At 39.9% G+C, this 26,200-nt stretch overlaps 1 protein-coding gene across 2 annotated transcripts in view; it reads left to right on the top strand.

The window, feature by feature from the left end:
• The window catches only part of lrba (LPS responsive beige-like anchor protein), a 329,573-nt gene that overhangs the window by 235,597 nt on the left and 67,776 nt on the right, over positions 1–26,200 (top strand). For both annotated transcript variants that reach the window (XM_051704960.1, XM_051704961.1), the window contains exons 44-46: positions 8,373–8,513; positions 10,086–10,205; positions 16,722–16,874. In XM_051704960.1, the coding sequence (XP_051560920.1) occupies positions 8,373–8,513; positions 10,086–10,205; positions 16,722–16,874 (414 nt within the window). The remainder of the gene's footprint in view (positions 1–8,372; positions 8,514–10,085; positions 10,206–16,721; positions 16,875–26,200) is intronic.

Consider the following 26,200-nt stretch of genomic DNA (forward strand, 5'->3'; position numbering starts at 1 on the left):
CATGATTTTATGCACTGCACTGCTGCCACACGATTGGCTGATTAGATAATCGCATGGCCAGACGGGCTGGTTTGAGTATTTCAGCACTTACAATGGAAGTGAATGGGGGCCAGTTTTTTTTTACGTTAAAATACAGTTTCAAACATATAAACAATATGCGTTTAGTGTGATAAAATTACTTACTATTTCTGTGTGAAGTTATAGCCAATTTTACAACTTGGTTTCAATGACGAAGTAGTCAACAAACCCTAAATGACTGTAAAAATGACAATTTAAACAACTTTAAAGCTCAAATAATACACAAGTTTTAACAGAAGAATTAATGCGTGCTTTTGTAGAATTATAAGGTTCACATTTCTGTTTAAACCCTCCAAAAATTGGCCCCATTCACTTTCACTGTAAGTGACTCACTGTAACATCGATTTTTGCTTTTTTTAAAGAAAAGGAGGGACGAGTTCAAATACATTTTTGTGGTAGTCAGTATGGAATGCCTTTTTTTTTATGTCACAAAAGCTGTAGACTGATCTTAACTTATGAACCTGGAGCATTCCTTTAATCTATGTAGACATACCCAGTGTTCTTTTAAATCAGAACTGTTTCTTAAAGTCAGAAACTTGAGGTTAGCGGGTTAAAGTCTTTCTCCTGGTTGATCAGTCTGTGGTCCTGATAAGTGGGTCTTTAATTGCAATCGATTGTCGTGTAGCGACTTTAACCCTGAACTACTAATTGCTACTTTGCTGAAGTGACAGTAATAAACCAGGACAAGTCAGAAGGAAGAGCATGTAAGCTCAGATCTTACTCCAATCTGTCCTCCTGCGAGATTGAAAATGGTGATGGGGTGGGTGAAATGACCAAAATCTTATATCACGATATGAATCATTTTACATCACGATAACGATAAATATAACGATATACTGTAGTTAATTAAAAAAAAATCATTAAAAATCGGTTTATATGTTAAATAACCATATTGTAATGCATATTGTTTTAATAGTATAGACATTTAATTAAGGACTTTATAAATAAAACAACTTCCTCTTATATAATTACCTCTTTATTTGACAAACATAGAGAAAAAAAAAACTCAGTTTGGTTTTAAATCAACCTTATCATAATGCTAAATTTCACATTATGCCACATTTTAGTCTGATGTTGACTAGTATTATTATTTCTTATAAACTTTAAGACTCTTGACATCTTCTGAAAGCAATGCAACAAAGGAAATAATCCATAAATAAAAAATAAAAAATAGATATATAAAAAAACACTTCATTTGGCTCTAAATGATGTAAGTTATCACTGTAGAGAATATTTGAATATCTGAATGCAAACATGTCTGGTTTGCTTCCTAATATCTAACAACATTCGAACTGAATTTTATTAAGGGTGATGATGTGTAGTTTAAAAAATCTGCATGACATGACACAGGATTGTTGGCGCAAGACACATTTGCTATTTTCCTCGTCATTGTTGGTAAGAATTTCGGGCTCTCTCACCATTTGAGATGTTTGACTTCCTCCATAATGCTTTTAGGTAACAAACTCCAAACTCGGTAGAATTCAAACGGGTCACGCAAGTTTTGAACTTTGTGCCGCGATAGAGAGAAACCGGATTGAGTAGCGTGATGTCAGAAACATCAGAAAGACCCAATGATGTGGTGAATAAATGAGTTCAGTTTATTGACATGCACACTGGGCAAAACAGAATAAATCCACACGAAGATGGCAAGAGGAGAATGAAACAAATGTGAACATTAACTGAAGCTCCTGACCCGTATCTGCATGATTTTATGCACTGCACTGCTGCTATAGATAATTGCATGGATGATTGTTGGTGACTGATGGGCTGGTTCATATCAACCATCAGAATGGGGAAAAAATGTGATCTCAGTGATTTGGACAGTGGCATGATTGTTGGTGCCAGATGGGCTGGTTTGAGTATTTCTGGGATTTTCACACACAACAGTCTCTAGAATTTACTCCGAATGGTGCCAAAAACAAAAAACATACCGTGAGCATCAGTTTTGTGGATAGAAATGCCTTGTTGATGAGAGAGGTCAACAGAGAATGGCCAGACTGGTTCAAACTGACAAAGTCTATGGTAACTCAGATAACCACTCTGTACAATTATAGTGAGAACAATATAATCTCAGAATGCTATTCTGACATGCGGGTTGGCGCTGTTTTGGCAGCACAAGGGGGACCTACACAATATTAGGCAGGTTTAATGTTGTGGCTGATCGGTGTATACCGGTATATCGCCCACCTTTAGGTGGTTATGGTAATTTGTTTTTGTTTTATTTGAATACACATTACTTCTGTTATTTAGGGTCCCCCTCTCAAAACCAGCATCTTGATGAGTTCGTTCCTGGTTCTGGTCCTGATCAATGTTTCATGTAAGGGAGCTGGGGGCCTTCCTCCAAAAGAATGCTCTTTACTCACATTGCACTGTTTGGTTAACTGAGTTGCAGGACAAAATTGGTGTTTTAAAATGCCCCCACCCTGCATACTCCACTTTAAAAGTGCTTGTGAAAGCATGCCAGTCATTGCCTCAAAAATGACCATCCATTCTACGTAATGTTGGACAATGGAGGGAGGACAGAGGATTACTTTTAGAGCTCAGATGATCGAATGAGTGTCCACTCTGACCCAAAATGGCAGAATAAATCAGTTCTAATAGTCGGGAAAACAAAGGACTGAGAGATAATGTAAGATGAATACCTCTGTGGAGAGGAACCATAAGGCTTCAGGAGTGATTCTCACTGTCTTCAGCCTGAGATCATTGCTCATATATTGCTTTCCAGTGGATATCTATATGTCTGATTCTATCTGTATTTGCTGTGTTGCCCTAAAGAAACAGTAAACAGAATTTCACCTATTTAAAACCAGCAAGCACTATGTATTTTTGGGTACAGTATATGGTTGGGTGCAGGGTCTTGTTTGCGATTTAAAATTAAAAAACCTTCTGAATATCCCAATGACTTTAAAGCACTTTTTATTTTGCAAGCAAGTTTCCTTGAGACCGATTTCTCGCCCGCTCCTTATATTACAACTCACAAGTTTGAGAGCGCTAAGAGAGATATTTTGATGCCGTGACTATGCATTGTCATATTTGTGCATACTAATGAACATGATTAAAAATTATTTTTTTATTTAATTTTTGGGGGATTTTCTCCCCTTTTCTCCCCAATTTTGGCATGCCCAATTCCCATTGCTCTCTAAATCCTTGTGGTGGCACAGTTACTCGCCTCAATCTGGGTGGCAGAGGATGGATCTCAGTTGCCTCCACGTCCATGCATTTAATCGCGGAGCTTGCTGAGCACGTTACCGCAGAGACTTCGCGTGTGTGGAGGCTCACGCTATTCACCGTGGCATCCAGGCACAACTCACAGCGTGCCCCACGGAGAGCAAGTATCTCCATCTCGCAGCCATGAGGAAAGTAACCCATGTGACTCTACCCACCCTAGAAACCCGGCCAATTGGTTGCTAAGGAAGCATGTCTGGAGTCACTCAGCACATCCTGGATTCGAACTCACGACTCAAGGAATTGTTGCCAACATCTTTGCTCGCTGAGCTACCCAGGCCCCCCTTATATTAGTGTTATTTTAAACATAGATTTTTGCTGTATTTTACTAATTGCGTTAAGCATTTAGAATTTTTTTTTTCAGCCATTTGAGATCAACTACATAAATATTTTGATGTATATTGAGTATTGTCAAAAGGCTGAAAAATATTGAGATTTTTCTTTTAGCTATTTTGCCAAGGTGTACTACTGAGTAAGTTTAGTTATGAAAGTAACCCCAGTAGTTTTGTACTGACTGGCAGACAGTTATCTCTCAGCCAGACAAATAAATACACTCAGATGTAGCCAGCACACAGCTTTCAGCTTATCCCCTGTGCTGTTTATTTGGAATGCCTTTTGCCCACTGGGTTAAAAGACAACAGTCCTACACACCCTCCTACTTCATCCTCGTCTTGTTTCTTTCTCTCTGTCTCCCTCCCTCTCTCTTGAGTTTTGACAGCCTTGCCTCTTTTGTTCAGTCAAGATTTCAGGCCTCAGGGAGAAATGGAGGCCGAGCGAGAGAGGGAAAGACAGAGGGAGAGAGCAGCTTCATCTCCTCCCACCCCTCCCTTTTCAGGAGCAAACAACAGCAAATCTCAACAATCTTTATTACAACTGCTTTATTCATGCTGTTGACACAGGTTAGGTTAGGCCAGTGGACCATGACAGCACCGTCTAGCCTGCGAAGGCCATCTGAATCTTGTATAAGCTGCGTGTGTCTTTCCTCTTTTTGTCCTTAACCCCCTCCTCTCTCTCTTGTCGTCTGTGTATGCCACATCCCAGCACTGCTTTGATAGAAGCAGGTCATGTGGGACCTTTTACATGGCGGGGTGAAATTGCCATGGACGCGGTGTTATACACACTGTCTTTTCCCCCGGCCAAAGGAATGTGCTGCATGAATTTATGTTCCTTTTGTACCACCGTTATGACCCCGCTGGCTTTCTTATCATAAACTCTAACCCTTCATGACATCCAGAGCAGCCAGAGTTATCTCTGTAGTCAGAGAGAAGACACCTCACCCAACAAAATTCAAACATTCTCATCCACGTCTGAAAAACACTTTGCATATGTGTCTCTTTGGAAATAAGCGTGCTGTTTCAAATATTGTATTATTTTGTTCCATTTCTTAAACATACCCCCTACATTTAGTACAGCGATGGCTAAAATAGCAGGTGTCAAATTTTTAGTTGCAAAAAATAACACTGGTTGTCTTGACGTGTTTCTACAGTCTCACATTGAAGTTGTTAATGTTGTATTTTTCCGTGATTCCAGCCTGCATCGCAGCATGCAGCAACCCTCTTTAACATGTTCACTTTTGTTTTCAGAATTAGAGGTTTCATTTGCACGTTTTTATGAATATGGTTATCTGACATGAGGTACTTTTGGAAAGATGAGAAGTGGTGTGCAGTACTCGGTGCTGGGCAGATTACTTCTGAATTGTAATCGGATACTGATTACAAATTACATGAAAAAATTGCAATCAGTAGTGTAATCTGGTAGATTACATTTTTGGGGTAATCTGATCTGATTACTTTTGGATTACTTCCAACCTAACTCTTTTATTTGATGTCACTTGCATTTCTCATGGAAGTTTCTTGAAATACTGTGTGAACAGGTTCACGGGGCACGCTACACAATTGTGGTCATGCAATTTTGCAATTTTTTACAAACGCCAGCCTTGTGTGGTAAGCGATCAGACCAGTTATATTTGGGAATCAAGGTCACAAAAATGGCCTCAAAGTTATCGCTAAAGCAAAAGTGCATTTTGAAGCAGAGTATAAAAGCAATACACAAAACTAACAGTATTTTTACGCCACTAATGCAATTTAATTACATTCTAAATATGAAATGACGGGGGCCTGGGTAGCTCAGTGGTAAATACGCTGGCTACCACCCCTGGAGATCGCTAGCTCGCTAGTTCGAATCCCAGGGCATGCTGAGTGACTCCAGCCAGGTCTCCTAAGCAACCAAATTGGCCCGGTTGCTAGGGAGGGTAGAGTCACATGAGGTAACCTCCTTGTGGTTGTTATAATGTGGTTCATTCTCGGTGGGGCGCGTGGTGAGTTGAGCATGGTTGACGCGGTGGGTGGCATGAAGCCTCCACACGTGTTATGTCTCCTTGGCAACGCACCACGTGATAAGACGCGCGGGTTGCCGGTCTCAGACGTGGAGGCAACTGGGATTCGTCCTCCGCCACCTGGACTGAGGCGAGTCACTACGCTACCACGAGGACTTAAAAGCACATTGGGAATTGGGCATTCCAAATTGGGAGAAAAAGGGAAAAAAAAAAAATATATGAAATGACATGCATTTGGGCATCTTGATGCGTTTGATGGACAAAACCCTTCCAAAGACATAATGACACATGGTTATATTACACATAGAGTGATAATTCAAATAATACTTAACGTGTTCATCAGGAGTTAAGGAAACATGCAAACATATCTTCAAATGCTTCTTTAAATTTGTCGTTACATCCTTTGCCCTCTCTTCCGAAAACACTTGAAGAGTTACTGAACATATATCGTATTTAGGCTGAGTGAAAAATGTAATATTCTCCATATAATGAACAATTTACTGCCATTGCCTAATTAACATGTAATCATGTAATCCATAAGAAGGTAACTGTAGTCCGATTATGAGTATTTTAAAAGTACCAATTCCAAATCCCATTACAAGTACTTGTTTTTTGTGATATGATTACATAATCCAGATTACATGTAATCAGTTACTACCTAGCACTGGCAATACTGGCATGCAATTATCTCAAATACTAATGTAAACCGTTGTTTTAAAGTAATTATGAATGCAGTTTCTATGACGTCATATTGAGTGAAAGACTACATGATATATTTGTACTTCTAAACATATAAATACTGTCACACCACATGAACATTTAAAATCACCTAGTGATATGTACATTTGAAATAGTTCTTAATATAGTAACAGAATCATATCGATATTCAGAACCCCTGAATTCTGAGCAGCCTGGTGAAGTCAGTGTACTGATAGCTACTGGCAGTCTGTTCAGATTTGCAGTCTAATTAAAAACATTGGGGCAGCTCATTTATATGAACCGTCACTAGAGAAATATTCAGCAGTGCTGCCAGAGCGTATTAAGGCTGGTGGAGTGCATTCCACTCCATCACACTGCGCTGGGGTACGTGGATAACCCTGATGAACGACACTGTCTCGAGACCCTATTGTACCGGAGCACCTCTGACTCTAATTTACTGCCATAAACAGCACAAGGGGCACTTACATACACACACACTGGCTCTCGCTCTCTTAAATACATGCAGGCAGATTCACACATTCATATAGAAGCTCAAACTCTCTCCCTCTCATTCACACACACACATACATAGACACACTGAGCTATGACAGAGATGTTTTTTATCCTGCTCTCCCTTTTCTTTCTTTAATGGGGGTCTGTTATTACCGCAATCAATCAGTTAAATCGCACTGTTTAATTCAGTGTGTGTTCTCTCCATAGTTGCCACAAGAGAGCAGACCGTGTATCATTGTCAGCCCAGGGCTGCACTCCAGTTTAACACATACATACACACACACGGATTGATTTCGAGTGCATGCTGCATGAGTCTATTACATTTCAGTGACAATTATACAAGCTTTAGTGATTTACAATCTGCCCTTGATTAAACAGTGCTCCTTTACTAAGAGACCCAATTAAATCCAAGGCCCAGTTTAATCACGATTGTATTAAAATTAGTGGAATATAATTAACCTCGATTTTTAAATGAGACACATGGCTCTTGGTCTTGATACACAGTGTTGAATCTTACATTAATGTCGTCACACAACAAGGGCGTAGCCAGGAAATTACTTTTAGGTGGGCCTCAATATAAACGGATGGGCCAAATTAGTTTTTAGCAAATGTTCCTTAACAATAGGGAAGCGGCGTATTCAAACAGTTCTTTCACACTTTCAAAAATAAGAATTTATGCATTTTTTAAAAAGTCAAAGAATAATCTGTAATATTCTGGGTGGGCCTGGGTCCAATTTAGGGTGCCCACCTGCCCACCCTTGGCTACGCCACTGGCACACAAAGACACACATATGCACATGATACAATGTTACCAACCTTCCCTTTAAAAGAGTCTGTTGCCTTTTACACATACACAATTGCAGGTTTCACGCCGTTTATTGTCCCAACACTATTGGGATCAATAGAAAAGCAGCTGAGCACCCTCATTTCGCAGCTATGATATCAGAGGGCGAGGGAGATGTTCGATCTATATTCTGCCCAAAGAACTCCATCATTCTGCTATTATTGATCACATTTTTTAGAGACAGAACTGCAGTCATTTTCCGAGTAATAAAGACCCAACAGGATAATAACAATGTGAATAAATGAGCATTTAAATAATGACCTGCTTCTCCAAACCCTAGGTTTCTTCAGATCAATGTAGAATTAAAGCAGCTAATCAATGCTTTTGAAACAACCAAATTGAGGACATGAAAGTCTTAGGCACATGCCTTTGCTACTAATGTTTTATAAAATAATACATTTATGAATACGTATTAAAACACAAGGATAATATTTTCAGGCACATAGGCACAAATCACAGGTTTAAGTTGCAGAATGCATAATACATTTGGTCATCTAATATTAATGTAAGGTTTAGAGCTGCAATATTTTATTTAATTTTTTTATTACTTTTCATGTATATAACACCTGTGGCCCTTGTTTTAACATATGGCTTCACGATGTATTGCCTTGGTTTGTGTGCATCAATATTTTTAATACAGTTTTATGTTTGCAATAATGTTGACCTTTATCATTACAGCCTATTGGTGCGCTCAACCCAAAGAGGGCTGCCTTCTTCTCAGAACGCTTTGAATCGTGGGAGGATGACCAGGTGCCCAAATTCCACTACGGCACACACTATTCCACTTCCAGCTTTACTCAGATGTGGCTTCTTAGGATTGTAAGTTTCTGTGCACACCCACATAAAAAAATGTATTTATTTTTCCTAAGTCATTGTCACAGACGCAGGCATGCAACATAGACTTTCGTTGCGGGCCATCTAAACTAACACCTTACAGCACAAAACAAAATGCTACAGGATAAAGATTTTTGAAGCCTTTTATAGCATCAATCTATAAAAAACCTGTCAGTACACCATTTCAGATGCTTAAGTTCACTATCTTGGAAGTACATTTTCCCATAGTATGTTTACATGCTAGACAAATATTCAACATGATCAGAACTGTCCAAATGATCTGCTACTTTTAAAAGGTTTTAAAACCGACCGCAGCACTATGTTCCTTATGCTGCAGCGAAATGCTTCACATTCATCATGCGATCTGTTGTGAAACACATTGCAACTAATTGTTGTTTATAATTGGGCATGTGTGTCTCCTCAGTCAGGTTGATTTATTGTTATGTTGAAATGTAGGCCTTATCTGCATACTAACAAACACACAACACATTGCTCATCTTCCCCTCATCATTTGTGTTCCAGTATCTGCAGAGAACAAAGGTGTGATGCTCTTAAGGAGGGCAGAAAATATGTCATGCTTCCTAACAATATTTTGAAGAAGCTTTATTTAAAATAGGGACTGATTCGGTGCTGCTGTAATTTTGCAGGTGCTTCTGAAATCCATAATCCTTTATCCTAAATAGTTCATTATTTCCAGTGGGTGTCCTGTAAAATTTAAATAATGCTGAAATGTTTCATATATTCACAACGCTTGCAGTGTACTAATACAAAGATGCTTACACTCACACAGAAGGAGAGAAGAAAGGTCACTAACCCACTCCTGGCCAATCCTATAATTGTTACAGTATCTCACTTTCATTGCTGTTCCCTGTTGACCCATTGTATTGATCCCATCCCATTATTATCAGGCTTATCCTAAATCCACTTCCCCAAACACCCTAATTCATGTTTCACAGCACAAATCAACAACCTTTATATTGAGGCTCTTGACAGAGAAAAGGAAGGGCATTAAATTCAGTCAAGCACGCCTCGCCTGTAATTAGGGTATTTTTCTCTCATGGTGTATTTTTCTAGGGTGCTATTCACTCGAATTGCGACGTTCTCATCAGGGAGGTGTTGTTTCAAAAGAACCATCTATTGATTATGCACAAACAAGATTAAGCGTGATTAGAAAAGAACAAATAATGCACTTGTAGAGGCTTTACTATCTAACTGGGTTTAATAAAAGGTTTCTTTAGTATTCAGGTCCTTCTTTTGGAGAAGAGGATGTCATTTAGTGCACACAAATTAGGATCATATTATGAAGGGCTTTGTTATTAACAGCAGGCATTAATACTAAATGGCGAATACTGACTGGGTTGCGCATATTGACAAATGTTTCAAGTCTAAAGACTGATTAAAGCAGACGTGAAGTTATACATGGATGAAGGTTTGTGAGCTTTGTTCATTGGAATTTGCCCTGTAGTTGTTTTAGGTCCTAACATGACTTTTTTAATGCTTTTTTTTAGCGTGATTGTGTTCGGAAATTCAGCGGGTTTTGCTCTCTCTTATTCTCAGGAGCCTTTCACAACATTCTTCCTGAATTTCCAAGGTGGGAAATTTGACCACGCGGATCGCACGTTCTCTTCTGTGTCCAGAGCTTGGAGAAACTGCCAGAGGGACACGTCTGACGTAAAGGTACAGCCACATATGTGCATTTCAACACGCGCGCACACACAAGTACAAAATGCTTTGTGAGTCAAATTACTTTAGAAATGCTTCTGAATGGGTAAGTAGAGTCATTCACACACAAAGAAGCCATGATGATCTAGCTAGCTAGTCCTCATTGTTAATTTAAATTCGTTTTTATTGTTACACACCTACTATACATCACACACACATACACAAAGCTTTACTTGTGTGTATTTCCTGTCAATCGGATGTCAATCAGCCCCTGGCCTGGATTTGGTTTTCGTCCTCCACTGATATTTCGTCTTTCACGAATGTGGAGACTATTACATGATTAGACGTTTCTCTAGTGAGTTGACTTCCTCTTGGTAACTGGAGCTCACCGGGACTTGGTGTGAGGGCAGTCGACATTGAGACACCACAGCTCTCTGCCCAGCTGCCCCCATCACCTCTCCATAAAAACTGGCCCTAGCACATGCACGGTCACAACCAATCCTTGTCATGCTACCATGAAAGCGTCAAGGGTCCTTGATCAAAGACTTAACCTAATCTTGATTTCGAACTTTCCCTTCTTTCCCCTCTACACTCTTCATTGCGAAACCCTTCATAACACTCTAACCCTCAGTTGAACCTTTTGTCGTTCGGCCTCAAACCAAAGTCAGACAGCAATCCCAACTGCACACTGGTAGCCCCTTTTGAGGCCCTCAAAGTGTTCAGCATTGACTAACAAATGTCCAGACCTCTTGAAATATTCATTAAAACAGACAGCCATTTTGTTTCCACGCTCGTTGAATGCTGGCGTCCTTGTGGGGTTGATTACGCTCATTTGATAATAAAACATGTGGCTCACATTACATGGTCACATTTGATACCAAATGCGCACTGAGAACCCAGTTTGGTTTCTGTCCAAGACTGTCACTGTGGATCAGCTCAACAGGATCGGGAACCGAATGGAAAACTTGACTAAAAACTGACAAACCTCGAAATCACCTTCAGTATATTTGACTTTGAAGCTGTGGAATATTTCAAACATGCTTTACTTTGCTTTATCTTACAAAAAAAGCAGTGCCCTTAAATGTAATATTGCATCAATTTGCAATGCTGTTATCCCTTTTTCTATAAAAACAAAACATTGCAGTTCCACCACATTTAGAAACACCCCCTCATTCTAGGGGTGAAAAGCCTTTAGCAGTTTTTGTGTCCAGACTAAGAAGAGCCATAATGGCCTAAATCCTGTCTGTCTCTAGCCAGGCAAACTCTGGCCTGATCTTTAACCCCCTTCCCCTGACCCCCTGCACTGGGCTGAAAGCACTGCGGACACTGAAAGTTTCCCCTCGGGGGAATTAGAGAGGACCTAAGAGGGGACCAAGGGGCACCCTTCTCTACTGACCCGCAGCAGGACAGGATTTTGGATCACAGGTTTTGCCCTCTGACCAGTTCTGCTCAAGGGCCATTGCACATAATAGCTCCTCCCGTACCCTCGGTCCTGCTTTCCTTTCCCCCCACCACTGTTTAAGTAGCTCTGGGTCTTTGTGCCGCCAGCAAAGACGCCAAATTTACACCAGGCTCCATGCATGAACCTCAGGGCGCCTGGTGCCATTGTAAAATCCTGACCTTTTGTTTTAAAGACTTCTGTTTTAAAGAGAGGACCAAAAAGGCAGGCTGGTTTTGAACTTCCATCATTTGTTTGCCCAACTAATTGGCCTCTCTTAATGCTTCTAGGAGCTGTGTAGATGTGACATAGACGTGACGTTTTGCTCTCGGCGTAGGCCTGGGCACATCAAAGAGAATTTTAGAGGTGTTAAAACATAGGAAAGAAGTTGAATCATTATCAGTGCTGGGTAGTAACGGATTACTTGTAATCTGGATTATGTAATGAAATTACAAAAATCAAGTACTTGCAATTAGATTGTTACATTCGTAATCAGATTTGTTACTTTTTTTATGGGTTACATGATTACATATTAGTCAGGCAAAGGCAGTAAATGGTTCATAAATAATGATCACTCTAATTCTTCTTTTTAAATTATTTTAATTTTTTGTTCTAAATCAGTCTACAGCTGGTAGACGTTTGAGAAGTCTTCCAATTTTTTCCGAACGGAGTGGGGTGCAGGGCGGGTGTGGCTTTGCACATACAGACCTGATACTAGCCACTAGCCATAATTGACCCTTCGCTAAGCTCCGCCCCCTTGGTTATGGTCGCTCGCTCTGACAAGCTCTGCAGAACTCCTCATAGGAATGAATGGGAGACTGCCATGAACGATGTGGATTTGGACCAAATATTCTCATAAATGGAATGGATAATATTTTTACTTGGACTGGCAAGAAGTGTGACATTGTAATGCATATTTATCTGAAGTTTTATGTCAAAGAAAACTGTTGATTGAAAACTGTGGAGACTGTGAATCAGAATCAAGGCAAACGATTATTACAGTCAAAAACTTCATTTAATAGCGATTACACATCTAATAACATTAGCATAAATGAACAGAGCTGTTTATAACGTCAATTAACACACTCATTTTGATGCTGTGAACTGTTTATTTACTATCGCTTGAATCTAAGACTTGAATCAGTGCATAAATGAATTAACGTTCAGTTATTGGCTTTAGAATTTACCTTGAAGCAAATATAGGTGTCGTTGCAGATGTTTTATGTTGATTTGGGAATGAGGGCGGACACAGTTTAATCCAGAACATGCTCTTCTCCAGATTTATTTAAAGATAATTTTTTTTAAAAGAAAGAAAAACACTGCGGGTATCCTCTCTGTATAACTCGTGTCCCTATTACAAATGACCCGGCAACAATGTGTTTTAAATTTTTTGGATTATTTTGATAAAATCCTGCTTAAAAGTACTCAAACACACATTACTCCCGTAGGCTGTCATTGGAATATAGCAAACGTGTGTCAGAGTAATGGCGGCAGGGCAACAGTTGCTTAGACAGGATTGGTCAGAAGCGCTTTTAAGGCGGGGCTTAGCGAAGGGACAATTACACTAAAGATACAGCAGTAATCCACACATAAATGCAAAACCGATTGCATTAGCGTGGTAAAGTTGAGTTTGGTTTCACAAATTGCTTATGTATTCCACTTCAAAAATGTACTTGAATGCACTTTTGTGACAACTTTTGAGATGTTTTTTGTGACGTTGATTCACAAATACAACTGGTCATTTGTAACGCCAAAATTGCCGGATTAAGAACATTTGAAGTGCCGTTTTTGATGTCACTCAGAATCAGACAAATAGCGAGTAAAATACACACAAAAAATCATATCAATTCTTACATTCTGATCCAGTTTCATTTTTACTTTACATGTGAGCAACATTGTCAAAATGGTATAAGCTTACCCTACTCAAATGCATGTGACGTCAAGTAAACAAGAATTAGGTCATAGGTAATCTAAAAGTAATCCAAAAGCAATCAGATTAGATTACATAAAATGTAATCAAGAGATTATGTTACTGACTACAATTGTAGTCATGTAATTTGTAATCAGTACCAGATTACAATTCACTCACTACATCTAGTGTTTCTTGTAATGTACATGTGTTTTATGTCTTGCAAGCTCAATGAACATTTAGTTTTGAATTATGTTGTTGCAGCTTCATGTTTTTGCTGGCTAATGCGGATGAGGTTTTGTTGAAATGGAACGTTTCGGAAGCATAAGTTAAAATGGGTTGAAAATCATTTATGTTTCACACTGTGCCACCATTTATCAGTGTGGTTATTATTTTATAATTGTCATGGAGTTGCATAAATGTATAATTTCCAGCTATTATTACTAGTGAATAGCATAATGCATTGTTTGTTTTTTTGTTTTTGTTTTTCGAGAGACAAGAGTGGAAACGTTCATTTAATATAAATAGATTTTTACTGACATATAAAAATATGTTGCTAAAAATAAAATGTTTGATTCTTATGGTGAGGCCAGTGAAAATGTTGACATGAACTGAACTGCATGCCCAGTCAGGCCAATCGAAAAAAATCCTTACTGTTGATCCCTTCACGACTTTAAGGTCTGTAGATATTGACTCTGTGGATAAGAAGGTATGGCATGTTTGCCAGCTGTGTGTTTGGCTGTATGTGCTTGTTATTATCAGGTTTCATTGTGTTGTGTTGTACTGAGTCACTCGCTTGACGTGTGTGCTGGAGTATTTGGTGTTCTTGACTGATGTTGTCATACTATGTCTGCTCCTGTCTCCCTCATCCTTTTATCTTCATTTCTCAAGTGACCAGTCCACAGCCCATTCACAAGCAGAGGACAGCCAGTCTGGATGTAGTCTGTAGCATTTCTCTCTATCTCTACAACATCATCTTCTTCTTCCTCTTCTTCTTCTCTCTCTCTCTCTCTCTCTCTCTCTCTCTCTCTCTCTCTCTCCACCCTTCACATCACACTCACTCTTAACCCAGTCATAAAGGAAAAAAGGCGGTTACTGCTCTTTACCATGCTTTGACTGTAGTGTACCCTAGCTCTGCTGTTTTTGATCTCTTTTATCAGGATGACATGCAGTGGCTCTTTCTATTAAGAGTAATCGTTGACAGTAGCTTCAACCACATCTCTCACACACAGAATGGCAGGGTGGCATATATAAAAGGCTAAAGATTCAAAACTGATTCCTTCAAACTTAATTTTACATTTAATGAGCGGTTATGAACTGTGTAGGCATCTCTGGGTATATTTAGTTTAATTCCTTAAAGGTACACTCCTTAAAAGATATACTCCTTAAGAAATGAATTGCAATGTTGAAACTTATGTATAAAATCATGAGCACTCACATGAGATGAGGACACTAGTTATATCAGTGACCTTATAAAAGCAGCTTTATTCTGCATGGAGAGGGTCCCCTCATGGGGGCTGCCATGTTATGATCACATGACCAGCCGAAAACTACTCTCTTAATCTCAGTAATCATCCTGTTATTGGACACTTTCATAGTGAATTTCTACAAGGGCTTCAGTAGCTGACCACTGGAGTGGTGGTGGCGTAGTGGGCTAAAGCACATAACTGGTAATCAGAAGGTTGCTGGTTCAATCCCCACAGCCACCACCATCGTGTCCTTGAGCAAGACACTTAACGCCAGGTTGCTCCAGGGGAATTGTCCCTGTAATAAGTGCACTGTAAGTCGCTTTGGATAAAAGCGTCTGCCAAAATGCATAAAAATGTAAAAAATGAAAACTATTGCGTTTGAATGATGCTGCATCCATGCCAGTAGGTGTCAGTGTAATTCCAAGACGACATGCATATAAAATTACTGAGTGCACCTTTAAACTAAATACTTCAGCAATATCACACAAGCAAGATTGCTGTTGTATGGAACATCAGCACTCTTGGAATGCCGCTTGTTGATTCAGATTAGAGCAGTGGCAGGGTTCCCACGCATCCTGGAAAACCTGGAATTTTGCAATGCACTTTTCCAGTCATGGAAAATTAGAAAAATGTCTTAATGTCCTGGAAAGTAATTATTTGTCCTGGAAAATATTTTAATATAATGAAACTGTTTGACTGTGTTGCTATCAAGGTTTTTGTTACATGTGCGAAAACACGGTAATGATCGGGACTCGGTATAGGAGTCAAATACACAAATTTGTATCGTTTTGTCACTGTTGGCACCTGCGCAACAATGTCAATGAATCCCCCGCTTGACTCACCTACTGTCATCTCTGCTTTGCTCCGATGAAATAGTTTAAGTATTGATATAGTACAAAATATGATTTTTTTGTTCCAACATTGCTGCTGTGTAAACCACAAAAACATTTGAGTTATAAATTTTAGACAATGATGACGGTCGAACCACTGATTTAAAAAAAAATTCACACCCTGAATTGGTTGCATGGTGATTCAGCCTTCACACCTTGAGATATTAATAGGGATGTCCCGATACTGGTAGTGGTATTGGGTCCGATACCGTGCTCATGTACTGGTACTCATACTCGTAAAAATACTCCGATACCATCTGACGTACGAATGTCATTGCGTAAACATTCAGCGCACAAATTGAAATCACGTTATGTCCTAGTGAGATTATTTAACCACAAAAGCTGCGATTTAATGAGATAAATATATAGTTTGCATGTCATTCAAATGTGAGCGCTTGTGAATGTTTGGAGACAGCGTTGCTCTGACGCCAGCTGCTCATTCCTTTTAAAGCTCCTCCTTGGATCATCCAGGGAAAACACTGTCATGAGCATCGCACGCTCTGTTTGTAGCAGATGACAGTAAACAGAGTGCAACGTTCACGTTGTAGCGCAAGACACATACAGAGTACAATTAAATAGCAGCCTTTTACAGTTTAATAATCACTTTGAGTCACGTAGCGACCAGCTTTTCCAGAGTGGGAATCTGGCGTCATAGCGGCAGCTCTCCTTGGTCAAAACAACACAGAAATGCTTCAAAATAAAAGCTCCATCATAGAAAGAATGACAGAAATATATCACTACTGTAAAGTTATGTAACATTCACTCTAATACTGTTACTACTACTACCAATAATAATACCTCTCTCTTTCTCTCCCTCTCCCACAGGAGTTGATCCCTGAGTTCTATTACCTTCCAGAGATGTTTGTCAACTCCAATAATTACAACCTGGGAGTGATGGATGATGGGACGGTGGTGTCCGATGTGGAGCTTCCACCCTGGGCCAAGAGTCCTGAGGAGTTCGTACGCATCAACCGACTTGTACGTTCACTCTTTCTTTGTCACCATTTCTGTTCCTCTCTCTCTTTCTTTGTCTATCAGTCTCTCTCTGTCTCTCTCTATGTGTCTTCCTTATTAAAATTGCTATTAAAGTGCTCATGGTGAGTGGCCATGGCCAGCGTGTCTGGCTGACAGGTGTGTGTGTGTGTATGCCAACGCTGTGACCTGTTTTATGCTGATAATTACAACTCTTATATCAGTCTGACTCTCCCATTAATCATCTCTTTCTGTGTCACCACAAGCACAACCCCCTCAACCAATCTCACTGTTTTCACATGCACACTGATAACATCTCTGTGTAGAGTTGCATAGATCTTTACTGTTTAATTTGATCCGGTGCAGTGCTGACTGCGCTTTGCATTAGTGGATATGTGTGTATCTACTAACGGATGGCAGTAATCACAGATGTACGAGCAGCACCAGTGCTGTATTAATTGGCGTGCCTGCCATACATCGCACACTCTGGTTGCCGTTAAATTGCGTGACAGATTTTCTGTGCAGCGTGTCAAGTGTTCTGACACAATCTAAACTAAATACAGGGCCAGCTAGTGCTGACACGTGACCTTTAATGTCTTAAAATCAAAGCTCTCATGTACTTAGAATATTTAAGCTGTCACCATCTAGTCTCTGCACTATTTTCCTGCTACAGCACGCTCTGAGAGAGGGTCATATTGCTGTCCTAATATCATGTTGCTTGTTCACCACAATGAGCTTTTCATTTTCATGTAAGTATATTAGTATAATATGCAGGCTAATATATATTAGTCTTTCACTCCCGTCAGTTAGTAATTCTGTGCCTTTTTGATCCCTAGACACTAGAAATGCGGCTATCATTGAACATAGAAGCTGTCTACCCATCACTCACTCCTCCATACATTCAACTGTACTGACCCTTCTCACCTCAGAACTGCTCTCAGATCAGTGTGAAACGGTACCTTATACACACCAGCTAAACCCTGTGAATTCCCATAAGGCACCCTGCAGTTTTACACTGTCCATAACACTGATCTGTGAACAACTCCCCTTTCCTTACTTTCTCATATTACAGAAATAATAAAACTGATTTTAGATCATTTCAAAAACTAACATTAATTAGGCTCAGTTGACGTAGCAACTAGACATTTGCCGATATTCAATAAAAAGGTATACCGTGATAATTAACATGCAAAATATTGTTATCGTGAGCACTTTAAAATACAGTGAAAATGTCTAGATAACCTATTAACCAAACTATTTAGAGTTTTCTGAATAATTTGGTTAATAGGATAGCGTTTGGTTTTGGTTTATTGATAGCGTTTCTATCAATAAAGTAGCATTCTGTCAGGAAGACTTGCAGACTTGAGTGAAATATCAAGATGACATTTATTTGATGAATATAAAACAGAAATGTAATGTCTCTCTTTGGCTTAAGCCCCGTCTGGCAGTCCGAAGAAGTTGTACTCGGAACCGTCATATCCTGCCGGAGATAGGAGGCAGGGGCGAGGAGCCTACCCCTATGCAGGACGGGACTCGACTGGTGGTGGTGGGGTGGTGGAGGTTGCCGTGTTAGCACAACTGAAACAGCAATGTGATAGATTGTGAGCAGACTTATAAAGCAATGGCTTACATGTGATTGGCTAGGAGTTACCTAGCTAATGGTGCGATGATGTACAGCTGCTAGTCTTCCCGCTAGAACTACGCTGCGCTTACATTTCCCAACACTCTTACTCTTACAGTAACAGGAAGACTTACCAAATTACTAGGAAACTCTAAAGTTCATGTTTCTTTTTTAATTAAACTTCTCCCTAAAATTGTTACCATTGTTGTTACTTTTTCATTTGCAATGAAAATAAACCGTAATAAATTGGATAAATGCAAAACAGAAGCATTGGACTCCACCATGCCACTTTGAATCTTATATGGTTTGATCTTTGCAAAGTTACTTTCTTTGTGGTCTTTTAATATAAAAATACAAAACAAGTAACTAAATCTTGTAATTAAGAACAACAAGAAAGTTTACAGTATTTATGTTCCCCCACACATTTGTGTGTGTGTGAGTGAAGGGGGCATGAGCACTGCTGATGACTTATAGCTGGCATTAGGGGATGTCAGCTGTTCTACTCTGCTACAATGCGCTACATTTGTAATGAGGGCACAGACTCAGACAGACACATGCAGCAGAAATCTAATGGCCTGCAACACTCTTTAGCTCATCTGTCACTAATGGCCAGAAAACAGCATGATGCGCACATATGGTCATTTATGTTTTATAGATGATTAACAGCTAATTAAACTGCAATCTGTACCAGTCATGCTAAATGTGCTTGCAGAAATAACTGCACCCTCCAAAATAGGCAGTGGCACCCACGGTTTGTGTGAGCGCCCATACAGTATGTCCTCAAAAGAAGAAAATAAACTAAATCAAACAAAATGCAAAATGAACTGTAAGCAAGAAAAAAACGGTCCGGTTCTTGCCTGAAATGCTCATCCCGAAACTAACCTCTCCTTTCGCTTAATACTGGTCTGAAAGCGTCTCATAATATTTTCAACACACTCTCACAGTGAAATCTTCAGGAATCGTAGGACTTTTCTAAATTTGGCTAATTCGTATGATATCGTGCGACTGCACTCGTTTGAATTCCTACGACTTTCACTATAGCCAATGACGTCGCTGGACATCATTTCCATCTAATACGCGACAATTACATGCTTCTGTCACACACAACCACTTCCTATCATGTTTACACTTTCTACTGATCGGTTAAGTTTAGATAAGGGGTTTTGGTAAGGGCATAATATTAATAAGTATGTCCATAACGCCTCGTGCGTGGAACTCACTCTTCCACTTTAGACATCCGGGAATTTGCACATGATGAAGTCGTACGAGTTTATGCGAACAACATTGTGCAAGATCATACGAAATAGCCAACTCGTTAATTATGTACGAGTTTTCATGAGATCGGGTTGAATATTTCTCATTCTCTAAAGACTGACCTGTGAGCATCTTAGATCGACATACAGTATCAACTAACAATGAATTTACTGTAAGTTGCATGATTGTTTCCAAACAGGTTTCCCTAATTATTTATTGATTGATTGATTTTTTATTTTTTATCCCCTTTTTCTCCCAATTTGGAATGCCCAATTCCCACTACTTAGTTGGAACTCGTGGTGGCACGGTTACTCACCTCAATCCAGGTGGCAGAGGACAAGTCTCAGTTGCCTTCGCTTCTGAGATCGTCAATCCGCGCATCTTATCACGTAACTCGCTGTGCATGACACCGTGGAGACTCGCAGCATGTGGAGGCTCATGCTACTCTCCGCAATCCACGCACAACTTACCACACACCCCATTGAGAGCGAGAACCACTAATCGCGACCACGAGGAGGTTACCCCATGTGACTCTACCCTCCCTAGCAACCTGGCCAATTTGGTTGCTTAGGAGACCTGGCTGGAGTCACTCAGCACACCCTGGATTCGAACTCGCGACTCCAGGGGTGATAGTCAGCATCAATACTCGCTGAGCCACCCAGGCACCCGGTTTCCCTAATTATTAAAGATAATCATTGATTGTTGTTTTTACCACAGGGTTGAGGGAGAGGTTGAGAACTTGATCCCACCCGCTAGATAACAAGCCGGCTCTAGCCACTGTCATGCTGAAGAACATTTCAGAATACACGCCTAATCCTTTATCTCATATTTGCCCAGATATGAACACAACAATGGCAGGTGATTGTAGACTTAACTGCACATTGACCCCGGGCTTGGTTTTTCTCCTCTGTCCTTGTAAAGGAGATGTATTCAGATCAGCCTAGAGGACAGCTGTTGAGTAACACTTAAGGTGGTTAGTGATGCTGTTCAACACGCTAACATAATTTCTTATCTAGTGTTGACATTGAAGATGGTGTAAGTGAAAGCAGAGTGATAGATGAAAGGCGTTAATGATTGTATAGTTCTCATTTGATTTTGTGTATTCTGTGTAGCATCAGCTAATTTTCAGACATTTCAGACATTGGGATGTGCAGAACTACATATTTTCCAAATGTGGCCTAAACAATTAGTTGACTGATCAGTCTTAAGGAATCTCTGTGCAATTAGGCTGGTTTTGGTGTCACCTGACCCTAACTGGAGATGTTTCTTAGGGGCTGTTCACAAAAGATGTATCATTGCATTCAAAAACGGCTAGATTGTGCGCAACAGAAAGTCGATGGAGTCCAAAACTTGGACAAAAAAGGACATAAAGTCAGCATAAAGGTAATCTATACGACTCTAATGGTTTAATCCATGTCTTCTGAACAGATACGATCGCTTTGGTTGAGAAAAAGTCCTTATGCACTATAAATCTTGACATCTGCAGTGCCCTTGGTACCTTCATCAGGGAAGCTCGTTCACGCCCTTCCGTGTGCAGAATAATGCACTCGAACCAGATAAAGTGTTGCTCGGTTTGTGGTTGTCACACCCAGTTGGGCTATTTTGAAAATGCAGACACAAGTTAAAATGAGTCGCAGGTTGAATTGTTTTAGGATGTACCGCAGTCACCAAATGTTTGATGATAAACACTAGAAAATAAAAATGCTCTTATTGACGAATAATGATACCGTCTTAAAACCTGTTCTGTTTTCCAGTTGGGCCAAATGTCGAGATTTATAGTAAATAGGGATTTCTCACCCAAAGATTGTACTGCTTTAGAAGACATGGATTGAACCACTCATCGCATGGTTTACTTTTTTGCTGCCTTTATGTCCTTTTTGGAGCTTAAAGGTTTGGACCCCGTTGGCTTGCTTTGGTTGGGCAAAAACACATCATACATCCTTTAAAATATCTTTGTGTTTTGCAGATGAAAGAAAGTCATACGAGTTTAAGTGAGTAAATAAGAGAATTTTCATTTTTGGTTAATCATTCCTTTAATATTGCGACGCTTGTGGCGGGATGCTAAAAAAACAGCACAAGACATGCTTAAATGGCTGAGGTAGTCTTGTGTATGCTTTCACTACACTCAAACAACAGCTGGTGGAAACTCTCTGCATGTGCACAAACTGTCATATTTTTAAAAGCAAGTTTTTGGGATTACTCTAAGACTTAATGTAAATCCACAGAAAGTGCACTCAACTATCTAACTGATATGAATGCCAATATGATCTAATAGAGAGAGGGACAGTGATAGGGTCTCATAAAGAGACTGTTAGCAAGTGTTTCATGCTTACTGTTGGAACCTTATCTGGAGAATGTAAATGCAGGGAAGATGGGGGGCCTGGGTAGCTCAGCGAGTATTGACGCTGACTATCACCCCTGGAGTCCAGGGCGTGCTGAGTGACTCCAGCCAGGTCTCCTAAGCAACCAAGTTGGCCCGGTTGCTAGGGAGGGTAGAGTCACATGGGGTAACCTCCTCGTAGTCACTATAATATAGTTCGCTCTCGGTGGGGCACGTGGTGAGTTGTGCGTGGATGCCACGAAGAATAGCGTGAAGCCTCCACACGCGCTAGGTCTCCACGGTAACTCACTCAACAAGCCACGTGATAAGATGCGCGGATTGACGGTCTCAGATGTGGAGTCACTACGCCACCATGAGGACTTAGAGCGCATTGGGAATTGGGCATTCCAAATTGGGGAGATAAAAGGGAGAAAATCCACAAAAAAAAAAAAATGTTAAATACAGGGAAGACTTGTGCACACTGTTGCAATGTAGTTGCAAGATGCATATGGAGGCTTTCCATATACAGAGCTCTCAAGACCTTTTTGAGCCTGCTCTCAGTGTTAATTTTTTTTCAGTTTTTTGTTTTAGCCACAGTTTTAGTCTTTTGACGAATATGTCCTTTAAAATGAGTCAATATTTCGTCATGTCATGTTCATTCATTTTAGTCGGTTTTACTCTGACGAAAATGACATATAATGACAAATGACAAAGTATTAGCTACTTTTTAGATGTTAGCCGGTATTCTGAATTCTTCATGCTTTAGAGACTTATTAATTCTCTGTGAAAGGATATCACATTGCATGTAGCGTGACTATTATGGATAAAGCATATTCACAATGCAAGTTAGCAACACAAATTACGCATGTTCTGATTAGCGCATCATTTAGTTCAAGTTCACCTGTTCATTCACTTCACTGTGCAGATGTAAGTTGTTATATTGCATATACATACATGTGTTTGAATGAGGTATTTACCCCGTTATGAAGCGGTTCATTATGCTGGTGTTCAGCGCGTGCAACTCAAGCAGAGAAATCCATAAAATACTGGATTAAAGTATTAGATGAATCCATATCTAACATCATCTTCTATATACAGATTCTCAAGATGTTTCTTTTGTTTATATCTTGCAATGTTAATATCTTGCAGTATAATTTATCTCGTCATATCTTCGTCAACGGTATGCTTTATTAAAATCGTTTAATTATCGTCATGATGCGCCTTTTTCATCTCGTCTTTGTTATCGTTGACGAAGAGTTTCTAGGATTTTTCGTCAGTGATATGGTTGACGAGGTTAACACTGCCTGCTCTAATAGAGAGCAGTGGCCAGACCCCCTATCAGCAAGAAGTTGGATAGGATTACATACTATGTTCTGTACACACTTGATGTGAAAAATACATCTTGTTTGATCTTTAAGATGCTCCGATATCTCTATACTTAAGTTTTGTTTAATAGAGAGGCAGTTAGAGCTTCAAAGCCAAAAGAAACACAAGACCAATGTAATGATGGAGTCACTGTGTCACATCAAGTATTTGTATGTGTAGTACTGTGCTGTTGCTTTTCTGGAATGAACAATCGAGTCTTTTACAACACAGGCTACGTGATGGTGTTGGACTACATGACGTCTTGGCTTTTACAGCTGGGACTGATAACTGAATGCATGTTAAATCAAGTTCACACTTTGCTGAAAGACAAGTGTCAGTTTAAGTTGAGTAAAAACACACTCAAGACCTGACATACACCCATGAACACAGAGACCTGAAGTTTGTCAGATTTATATGTTGACAGCCTTTTGCACTTAAGTGTGCTGAGATTCTTGGTGAGTCCATTAGTGTACATGCTTTATGTGGGAACCGAAGGTCAACATAATATTCTAATAGTGAGATTACATGATCAGATTTGAGTACAGCCCAAAGTTACTGGCTTCTGATGTTTAAGTTCCCTCACAAGGGTTGTACACGTGTAGCAGTGGACATTGTCTAAACTGAGAGGATGAGTCTGTGTCGTGTCTTATAACAAGCAACGTCACGAAATTCCTCAGTTTCCCACAGCCCGTCGAGGCTGCGTGTCTCCATGAGAAGACTCCAGACATCTGCGATGTCAGGGGTCATCAGTGTTTGCATTATCTTCTCATCTCCTCATACATTCTTTTCTGTTCAAATACGTGTACATCTACAGCCATGCATCTCAGCTCACACTGTTGCTGTCATCACTAGTGCTGATGTGGTGACTGTACCTCTACTGTCAGTATAGACAGCACTGTCAGGAGCTGTTCACACCAAACGCGTTTTTGCATCCATCCGCACTGTGAAAAAGAACTGAAAAGACAACTGCATTCTTTTCCATTCGTTGCACTGCATCTAGCTTTTTTAATGTGCAGCGCATTCAGTCTGAACAGCCCCTTAAGCCCTATTCACACCGATAACCACAAAGAGATTTCCAACGACATGTGCGAAAGCTACTTTTGCCGACGTGATGTGGGCATGTTAAGCGATTCAACAAAGTTGGAAAAAAATAAACTTTTTCAAATGCAAATGAGCAGTGGTGCGATGCAGAGACTACCGATGTGAGTGATGAAAGTGGAGCTCTTATGATCCGTCTAGTGTGAGATACTGTAGTCTAGTGCAAGATGGAGGATAAGTTAATGTTACTGTGAGTGATTTTACAGTTCTGAATTATTTGTCTCGGATAAAATAATAAATGTTGTGTGTCAGAATTTGTTTGCATTCAGAGTAAGTTTGAGTCATGCATTGATAATCATTCGTCTTGTTCATGATATGATGCATCATGTATATCTGCAGTGCACTTACTAAGGTGAGAGGCGTGACCATGTGGTTAAAGTGTAATTTGTCCATATCAGAATATTGTAGAATATCTTCTCCTGTTCCAGTTAGATGTGCTGAGATAACTAATAAACCATTTGTTGGTTGATTTCCCCAAAAACACTGTAGTTTTCAACATTGCTCTGTTTGTGTGTTGTCAGAACAATGCAAGACGAGTGGCAGATTTTGGGGGAAAACTTGTTTGGAAACAGTACAGTTTTACCTTTGCAGCATAAAGCTACATACTCTGAATATTACTCTGAATCAGCCCTCTTTCTCGCACTGCATTTGTTTCCTTTACCATTTCAGCCTCTGATAGAGGAATGGAGTGCATGTGTCTGCACAGTATCTGTTTGTGTTGTCATGAGCTGTTTTATGATGACTCCTCTGCAATGTAATGGAAATGGGAGTAGAGCCTGAGAATACTGTGATCCACTGCAGCTTATATGCATACTCACTTTATAGCACTCCAGAAAGTTTCTCTTTCGTCCTTTGTGAAAGACCAGCCCGTTTGTGTACACATCTTTGTTGCGGGACAGAAAAAATGCATTTTAGCCTTGGATTTCCTTTTCACAGGCACACTCAAGCATGCCCTGTGAATAAATGGAGAAATTAATTTTCAGCATGGGTGCAACTCATTGGCCTCTCTCACCTTTGTCTGCATTTTAACCAACCTCTGACAAGGACGACAAGTTTAGGACATCCATCATGGAAACCACTGACCCCAGATATCAACATTCACACCAACAGCGGAGCATCTTAATTTACTGCTCCTTCACATGACTCTCTCCTGCTAAACTTCTGGGGATTCTCAGGGTCACCTTAAATGTACCTCAGCCGTAATAGACAAAGAATGATATACTCATGAATGAAATTGGCCTGGGCTTTTCTAAGTTATGCTGCATTCCATTGGAAACAGGAAAGGTCATTATACTGCATATATTAAACTGTGTATTGACCTGTCGTGATGTCAGTGTGTTAGGCAAATAAATACTTCTCTGCTAATTATGTTTGCTTGAAAAACCAACACACTGTTCTACACTTTAAGATGACTAAGTTTTTTTCCAAAATCCTTAAACAATGAACAAGATTATTAAATGTAACTCATTCTACTGCTTTCAAGCCACGTCCACTAAACTTGGTACACGCATTCAAACTGTCCTGACTCGGGTTGCTATGTTTTTTCTAATTGATCAGACTTGAGGTTTTCTTGTAACGTGCGATCAAAAACCCCAAAATCCCATAGACTTACGCTGACGAAATGTTCTAACGGACCAAGACTTTTTTAAATTTATCCACCTGTCTGTCTGTCTG

This window comes from Myxocyprinus asiaticus, chromosome 8 (genome assembly GCF_019703515.2).
Source record: "Myxocyprinus asiaticus isolate MX2 ecotype Aquarium Trade chromosome 8, UBuf_Myxa_2, whole genome shotgun sequence".
Lineage (NCBI taxonomy): Eukaryota > Metazoa > Chordata > Actinopteri > Cypriniformes > Catostomidae > Myxocyprinus > Myxocyprinus asiaticus.